Raw genomic sequence first — 9,114 nt, forward strand, 5'->3', positions numbered from 1 at the left:
AAACCACAGTATGTCCTGCTGCATGTTCTGAAAATTGTCTGAGGCAGTGGGGCAAGACCTAAACCAAACTCTGATTGGATTCTAAGGTTTAAAAAAAAAAGCTCCAAGTATACAACTGCATACTCAAAATGGATACCTAATTTGTGTTCACAATAACCTTCAAAGTTGGAGAAGACTTTTGAATAACTCGTTCTATTTTTGGCCTAGCCCTAACAGTTTCTGTTCCTCAGTGAGGGTGGATTTGGAATGAATGAGTGTTTTAAATTAGCGTTAGACAACATAGATTCTTCTACTTGGGCAAGATATTTCTGCTATAGATTACGCAGTTCAATCAAAGCACTAGCTGGAGCAGCAGAAATAGATTTCTTGCGAAATTCTTCTGTGGCAAAGTAGTAACAGATGGCATCCAAACAGCAGTTGACATTAGCTAAACACATTGCCACCTGTAAGAAGAGACTAATGTTTTGTTTCACAGTGCAGTCCACAATGATGTGCTGTCTCACCAGGAACTGCAGAAACATCCCAAGATGGAATGGTGTAAAGGAGACAACAAACACCATGAGGTTGGCTAAAATGATCCATACAGAGGTAGCTTGCTCAGCCCACTTTTGCCCCTGGTTTTTACGCCTCCAAAGAGTCTGGATGATCTGAACAGAGCAATAAATCATCAGAGTCAAAGGGATGAGAAATCCAAAGACTTCAACAGAAAGAATGACGGGAATGCCCCACGCCTGTTCTGACATATTGTGGAAGCACTTGACTTTGTCATTGTTGTGGAAGTCATAGATGGGGATGCTGCTAAGCCAAACTATAACCCAAACGCAACAGCATACTATGATTGCCTGTTTGGGGGATCGGAAAGCTTTGGCTTTGAGTGGGTGCCTTATAGCAATATATCTGTCCAAGCTAATACAGACAATGATGAAAATACTCCCATACATATTGACGAAGTAGAGAGCCTCTATAAAATTGCATAAGAGCTGCTTCTGCTCTTTTTTGGAGTAGTACATCTTGAAAGGAAGTGAGAAAAGAAGAAGCAGATCCGCAAGAGCAAGGTTTATCATGTAGATTGATGACTCTGTCTGTTTCTTCCAAGAGTGGAACACCCAGAGAGCTATCAAGTTCAGAATCAAACCAACAATGAAGGTAGGTATGGAGATCACGAGCTGGAGAGACTTCATTACAGTATCAATTCGGTCAAAGGAGCACTTGTCATCCATTTGTCCTCTAAAACACACACAAAGCAGGTTAAAACCACTAGATTCTCAGATTCCAAATAAATAATATAAAATATTGAATAAAATTTTCTAAAGTATTTAAGTCCCATTTTCAAAAGTGCCTAAGTAACTTTGGCCCCTAGATCCCATTGATTTTGAATGAGACTTGACCATGATTTTCAAAAGTCACTATTAATTTTAACTTCATTCTGTTCTAATTTTGAGTGGCCAGCGTGAGATACCATAAAGGGGCCTGATTTTTCAGAATGTGGGTACTGAGCACTTTCTGAAAATTATGCCCTTTTAAAGTGTTTTAAGTTGGGCATCAAAACCACAAAATCACTAGTTGCTCTTGAAAATCTTGGCCAAGTCTCATTCAAGATCAATGGGACATAAGCTCCTAAATCACATGGGAGCTTTTGAAAATCTTACTCAATATCAATTTTTTTGCAGCCTCTGAGGTACAGTTGATAATGCTTTGCACAGCAGTGACAGAAGAGTAAGCAAGTATTTTTTATGGAAAAAATGATCAATGTGGAACAACTGATGATCCTTAATGATCAAGTGGAACAATTAGAATTGATTTTGAATGTCTTATCTGAGGGAGTTACACACAGTTAATTGCGCACAGGAGCATGATGTTTCCTCAATGAAGTCTGCTCCTTGGACCCTAACAGTGGCTGAGTGACATGTCAATTTCACTTAGCAGCTTTCACTCTGCAACTGCCAGGGCTCCCAGGGTCTACGCCTCTGGGGCAGTCACAGTGAGGACACCAGGGCTTTCAGGCTTCCTGGTCAGCTGGGCTCTCTTTGCCTCTCCAGATCCTGGAGGTGGTGGGGAGGTAAAGTATGGGAGCTCTCTCTGCCGCTCTGGCTCCTGGAGCTGGGGAGTGGGGTAAAGTGGAACTGGTGTGGGAGAAAGTTCTATGACAGCAGCTTGTGTGTCCCCCATTTTCCCACTCAATGTTCCTATTGTCCCTCAAATCTATAGGGTTCTAGCTATTGGTGCCTAGAACATTCCATAAAATTTTGGAATTGATCAGGTGTGGTATTCAAAAGCTATTACATTACACACACACAGAGAGACCGAGAAATGCCATTGAGTTGATTGTAAGTCCTCACACGCTTGGCCAGTTAAACTATTGTTACGTGATTTTTGTCCTTTTACACTAAAGTGTAAAATATTTTTATCATAATATGACATTTATATTACCTTTTGATCTCTATCAGAAATAATTGTCAGGCTTAAAACTAGGCTTTTCAGTCAATGTTCCCGTGAAAGGCTTTAAAATTGTAACAGAAATTAAAAGATGAGGTACTTTACCTTAATTTTCAGCAGAGAGATTTGAAGGGGCTGGTTCAGACAAAGTTAACTTGTACACTAGATCTCTTGTAGATACTTTAAAAAGAAGCATCTACTAATTTGCAATGGACCTCTACCACATCCGTCCCACCACTCCTCCAAAGACCAGTGATGAATCAACAAGAAACACCTGCACAGGGAGAGAACCTAAAGCAGCTGGCTTCTTGTAAGAGAGATGACTCGGAGATGCCTGCAAAAAGCCTGCTCTGAGAAGACCCCAGAGCAGGTCACCACCAAAGAACTGATACTCTGTGCTAGATTCCTTTTACTCACCCCAGGCTCTGAGGTAAGAGCTGTGATGTTTTGGGACTTTGAGTTTATTTTGTCTGAATAAACTCAGACTCCAATAAGGATGGTGATTGAATGAGCAAGTATGTGGAGTCTGTGTAAGGGGCATGGAAAAGGGAGAATAAAGAGCAGGGCAGTGCAGAAGCACCTTGACCATGAGGAGATGCGTGTGGGGCGGTCAACTTGTTTACAAGCTTCAGAGTAACAGCCGTGTTAGTCTGTATTCGTAAAAAGAAAAAAGAAAAGAAGTACTTGTGGCACCTTAGAGACTAACCAGTTTATTTGAGCATGAGCTTTCGTGAGCTACAGCTCACTTCATCGGATGCATAGCATATCGTGGAAACTGCAGAAGACATTATATACACACAGAGACCATGAAACAAAACTTCCTCCCACCCCACTCTCCTGCTGGTAACAGCTTATCTAAAGTGATCATCAAGGAGGGCCATTTCCAAGCTGTTTTTCTCCAGACAAGCTGTTTTTCTCCAGGGCTGGCTCTAGGCACCAGCAAACCAAGCATGTGCTTGGGGCGGCACGTTTCAAGGGGTGGCATTCCACCCCCCCCCTTTTTTTTTTTTTTTTTGCTTCAGTGGTACTCTGTTTGGGGCGGCAAAAAACCGAGAGCCAGCCCTGGTTTTCTCATATGGCTTTTAATGCACACATGAGAATGAAAGAGGTGGTTGAATTTATGGAACTGAATCATAGAATCATAGAATATCAGGGTTGGAAGGGACCTCAGGAGGTCATCTAGTCCAACCCCCTGCTCAAAGCAGGACCAATCCCCAATTAAATCATCCCAGCCAGGGCTTTGTCAAGCCTGACCTTAAAAACTTCTAAGGAAGGAGATTCTACCACCTCCCTAGGTAATGCATTCCAGTGTTTCACCACCCTCCTAGTGAAAAAGTTTTTCCTAATATCCAACCTAAACCTCCCCCACTGCAACTTGAGACCATTACTCCTTGTTCTGTCATCTGCTACCACTGAGAACAGTCTAGAGCCATCCTCTTTGGAATCCCCTTTCAGGTAGTTGAAAGCAGCTATCAAATCCCCCCTCATTCTTCTCTTCCGCAGACTAAACAATCCCAGTTCCCTCAGCCTCTCCTCATAAGTCATGTGTTCCAGACCCCTAATCATTTTTGTTGCCCTTCGCTGGACTCTCTCCAATTTATCCACATCCTTCTTGTAGTGTGGGGCCCAAAACTGGACACAGTACTCCAGATGAGGCCTCACCAATGTCGAATAGAGGGGAACGATCACGTCCCTCGATCTGCTCGCTATGCCCCTACTTATACATCCCAAAATGCCATTGGCCTTCTTGGCAACAAGGGCACACTGCTGACTCATATCCAGCTTCTCGTCCACTGTAACCTCTAGGTCCTTTTCCGCAGAACTGCTGCCTAGCCATTCGGTCCCTAGTCTGTAGCTGTGCATTGGGTTCTTCCATCCTAAGTGCAGGACCCTGCACTTATCCTTATTGAACCTCATCAGGTTTCTTTTGGCCCAATCCTCCAATTTGTCCAGGTCCCTCTGTATCCTATCTCTGCCCTCCAACGTATCTACCACTCCTCCCAGTTTAGTATCATCCGCAAATTTGCTAAGAGTGCAATCCACACCATCCTCCAGATCATTTATGAAGATATTGAACAAAACCGGCCCCAGGACCTACCCCTGGGGCACTCCACTTGACACCGGCTGCCAACTAGACATGGAGCCATTGATCACTACCCGCTGAGCCCGACAATCTAGCCACCTTTCTACCCACCTTATAGTACATTCATCCAGCCCATACTTCTTTAACTTGCTGACAAGAATACTGTGGGAGACAGTGTCAAAAGCTTTGCTAAAGTCAAGAAACAATACATCCACTGCTTTCCCTTCATCCACAGAATCAGTAATCTCATCATAGAAGGCGATTAGATTAGTCAGGCATGACGTTCCCTTGGTGAATCCATGCTGACTGTTCCTGATCACTTTCCTCTCGTCTAAGTGCTTCAGGATTGATTCCTTGAGGACCTGCTCCATGATTTTTCCGGGGACTGAGGTGAGGCTGACCGGCCTGTAGTTCCCAGGATCCTCCTTCTTCCCTTTTTTAAAGATTGGCACTACATTAGCCTTTTTCCAGTCATCCGGGACTTCCCCCGTTCGCCACGAGTTTTCAAAGATAATGGCCAATGGCTCTGCAATCACATCCGCCAATTACTTTAGCACTCTCGCATGCAACTCGTCCAGCCCCATGGACTTGTGCACGTCCAGCTTTTCTAAATAGTCCCTAACCACCTCTTTCTCCACAGAGGGCTGGCCATCTACTCCCCATGTTGTGATGCCCAGCGCAGCAGTCTGGGAGCTGTCCTTGTTAGTGAAGACAGAGGCAAAAAAAGCATTGAGCACATTAGCTTTTTCCACATCCTCTGTCACTAGGTTGCCTCCCTCATTCAGTAAGGGGCCCACACTTTCCTTGGCTTTCTTCTTGTTGCCAACATACCTGAAGAAACCCTTCTTGTTACTCTTGACATCTCTTGCTAGCTGCAGCTCCAGGTGCGATTTGGCCCTCCTGATTTCATTCCTACATGCCCGAGCAATATTTTTATACTCTTCCCTGGTCATATGTCCAACCTTCCACTTCTTGTAAGCTTCTTTTTTATGTTTAAGATCCGCTAGGATTTCACCATTAAGCCAAGCTGGTCGCCTGCCATATTTACTATTCTTTCGACTCATCGGGATGGTTTGTCCCTGTAACCTCAACAGGGATTCCTTGAAATACAGCCAGCTCTCCTGGACTCCTTTCCCCTTCATGTTAGTCCCCCAGGGGATCTTACCCATCAGTTTCCTGAGGGAGTCAAAGTCTGCTTTCCTGAAGTCCAGGGTCCGTATCCTGCTGCTTACCTTTCTTCCCTGTGTCAGGATCCTGAACTCGACCATCTCATGGTCACTGCCTCCCAGATTCCCATCCACTTTTGCTTCCCCCACTAATTCTTCCCTGTTTGTGAGCAGGAGGTCAAGAAAAGCTCCCCCCCTACTTGGCTTGTCTAGCACTTGCACCAGGAAATTGTCCCCTACGCTTTCCAAAAACTTCCTGGATTGTCTATGCACCGCTGTATTGCTCTCCCAGCAAATATCAGGAAAATTAAAGTCACCCATGAGAACCAGGGTGTGCGATCTAGTAGCTTCTGCGAGTTGCTGGAAGAAAGCCTCATCCACCTCATCCCCGTGATCCGGTGGTCTATAGCAGACTCCCACCACTACATCACTCTTGTTGCTCACACTTCTAAACTTAATCCAGAGACACTCAGGTTTTTCTGCAGTTTCGTACCGGAGCTCTGAGCAGTCATACTGCTCCCTTACATACAGTGCTACTCCCCCACCCTTTCTGCCCTGCCTGTCCTTCCTGAACAGTTTATAACCATCCATGACAGTACTCCAGTCATGTGAGTTATCCCACCAAGTCTCTGTTATTCCAATCACGTCATAATTCCCTGACATCACCAGGACCTCCAGTTCTCCCTGCTTGTTTCCAAGGCTTTGTGCATTCGTATATAAGCACCTGAGAGAACCTGCTGATCGCCCCTCATTCTCAGTATGAGGCAGGAGCCCTCCCCTCACAGACGTTCCTGCCTGTGCTTCCTCCTGGTATCCCGTTTTCCCACTTACCTCAGGGCTTTGGTCTCCTTCCCCCGGTGAACCTAGTTTAAAGCCCTCCTTACTAGGTTAGCCAGCCTGCTCGCAAAGATGCTCTTCCCTCTCTTCGTAAGATGGAGCCCGTCTCTGCCCAGCACTCCTCCTTCATGGAACACCATCCCATGGTCAAAGAATCCAAAGCCTTCTCTCCGACACCACCTGCGTAGCCATTCGTTGACTTCCACGATTCGACGGTCCCTGCCCTGGCCTTTTCCTTCCACGGGGAGGATGGACGAGAACACCACTTGCGCCTCAAACTCCTTTATCCTTCTTCCCAGAGCCACGTAGTCCGCAGTGATCCGCTCAAGGTCATTCTTGCCCACGTGGAGAAGCAGGAAGGGGTAGCAATCCGAGGGCTTGATGAGTCTCGGCAGCCTCTCCGTCACATCGCGAATCTTAGCCCCTGGCAAGCAGCAGACTTCTCGGTTTTCCCGGTCAGGGCAGCAGATAGATGACTCAGTCCCCCGGAGGAGAGAGTCCCCGACCACCACCACCCGCCTCCTTCTCTTGGGAGTGGTGGACGTGGAACCCCCAACCTCAGGACATCGCATCTCATGCCTTCCAACCAGCGGAGTCTCCTTCTGCTTTCTCCCCCCAGACGTTTCGTCTGGTCCACTCTCCGCAATGGTACCTGTGGAGAGAACATGAAAGCGGTTAGTTACCTGTGTCTGCGTTGCTGGAACCCGGACATTCCCCCTTCTTCTTCTGGAGGTCACATGTTGCCAAGCTTCTTCACTGGCCTCTTGGCTCCGCTGTGCAACCTGTTCTAAATCTTTAGAGCTTTGCGCCTGTAGAAGCATATCCTGACGTTTGTCCAGAAAATCCTCAGATTCTCGTATGCAATGCAGGGTCGTTATCTGTTGCTCCAGACCTTCAATCTTCTCTTCCAATATGGAGACCAGCTTGCACTTTGTACAGACAAAATCGCTTCTGTCCTGTGGAAGAAAGACAAACATGGCACATCCAGTGCAGGTCACAACAGCTGAACCCCCCCTTTCCATATCACTTCCCTACTATGAGCTTCCTCAGAGAAGTTGGCAAGATGTAAGCCTCACTGGGCTCACTCCAGGCGAACTCCCAGGCAAACTCCTGCTGTGTGCTGCTCTGCTGGTTCGCCACCGCTCAGCTGGTTCGCGAAGCTCTGGCTATTTTTAAACAGCCAGGCTTTCCTGAAACAAACAAACAAAGAGACAGCCCCAAGGCCCACCCCCTGCAGGCTACCAGCCAATCGGGCACTCGCTCAGGCTCTCACACTGCCCTCCTCAGCTGTTTTTAGTAAGCCCTGGCCTCAGCTGAGGTGGGGAGCTGTTTTTGGATCCCTGGTCCTGGGCCCAGTTCTGTCCTGGCCTTGGCATAGTTTAGAGCAACCTAGGAGCTATGTCAGCTGGCAACGGACAGTGGCAAAGATCATGGATGGCAACATATTCCATACCGTGGGGGTGGGGGAAGGGTTGAAAGGGGTGGGAGGCAGTGGTGTTGATTTAAGAGGAACCCCACTTTTGGGTTACCCACATTTCTGTGCAGCTTTGCATGCTGGAAATTTGTTCTCTGTAAAATACCTGCTTAAAAATGTGAATGCCTGCAGGCACACAGCTCTTAAACTATTTAAAAGGCATGTGTACATTTTAGCTAGTGCAAGTTCCTGCTCCTGCAGTGTGTGGGTGCAAAGAGGTGCATGCAAACAAGTGCAGACTGCATGTTGACAGTAGCTGTAGATAGAGTAACATTTCCTCTTTTGACTTCCTTGTTTTGGGCAAATTTTGGTGACAGAAGCTAGTAAGTTAACAGGTGATGTACTCCTTTAGTTCATCTTCAACGAAGGCATTAAGAATGACATGAAATGATACTACAGAAGATTTCAATATAAAACACTTAATTTTGAATGGATTGGTAGTTCATTAAGAAAAAAAACCTCCCTCAGTTTCATAATCATCCCAGGTCTTTCTGACTTTTAAAAAGGAAATAGACTGTATCAGTGTTTAAAAATAATAGGTGTTTAAAGGCTTCTAAGGCCATGGTTGTTTACCTAAATCAGTGACCTGACTTTCTGAAGCACTGAGAATGCAGCCATTCCAACTGACTTCATCATTCATTTCCTATGTTTCTCTCAGGCCTGGTCTATGATAAGAAATTAGGTCAGTATAACTACATTGCTGAGGGGTGTGAAAAATCCACACCCCTGACCGGTGCATTTAAACTGACCTAATGCTTAGTGTAGACAGCACTAGATGGATGGGAGAATTCTCCTGTCGACTTACCTACCACCTCTCTGGGAGATGGAGTATGTACATCAATGGGAGAGCTGCAGTGGTTTAGATATAAACTAGCCTTAAGCAGTGAATAGTGTGATGACTTAGGTTGTACGCTTCTTGGACTGATAATGGCTGCAAACAAACAAGACACTAGGCTTTCCCACTGTTTTCAATGAATATATAATCCCTTCCCCAAAATCCTAGAATGCTTTGTTTCTTTCCTATGGAGATTGACTGCCATAAATATAAAGGGAAGGGTAAACACCTTTAAAATCCCTCCTGACCAGAGGAAAAACCCTTTCACCTGTAAAGGGTTAAG

The 9,114-nt window shown here is 45.8% G+C and overlaps 1 protein-coding gene across 1 annotated transcript; it reads right to left on the reverse strand.

Moving 5' to 3' along the window:
• Positions 1 to 311: 311 nt before the first annotated feature.
• Positions 312 to 8,636, reverse strand: LOC141993708 (G-protein coupled receptor 55-like). Its single transcript, XM_074963253.1, has 3 exons — positions 8,570 to 8,636; positions 7,565 to 7,593; positions 312 to 1,208 (listed from the first exon to the last, which is right to left on the reverse strand). Exons 1-3 carry the CDS (start codon positions 8,634 to 8,636, stop codon positions 312 to 314), a joined length of 993 nt encoding a protein of 330 aa, XP_074819354.1.
• Positions 8,637 to 9,114: the final 478 nt, after the last annotated feature.

The sequence above is a fragment of the Natator depressus genome, chromosome 9, assembly GCF_965152275.1.
Source record: "Natator depressus isolate rNatDep1 chromosome 9, rNatDep2.hap1, whole genome shotgun sequence".
Classification (NCBI taxonomy): domain Eukaryota; kingdom Metazoa; phylum Chordata; order Testudines; family Cheloniidae; genus Natator; species Natator depressus.

Coding starts and splice junctions, on each gene's coding strand:
- LOC141993708 (XM_074963253.1), bottom strand. CDS start 8,636: ATGAATGATGAAGTCAGTTGGAATGGCTGCATTCTCAGTGCTTCAGAA. Junction 7,594..8,569: donor AAGTCAGGTCACTGATTTAG/GTAAACAACCAT, acceptor GAGCCCAGTGAG/GCTTACATCTTGCCAACTTC. Junction 1,209..7,564: donor TTGCCAACTTCTCTGAGGAA/GCTCATAGTAGG, acceptor ATGGATGACAAG/TGCTCCTTTGACCGAATTGA.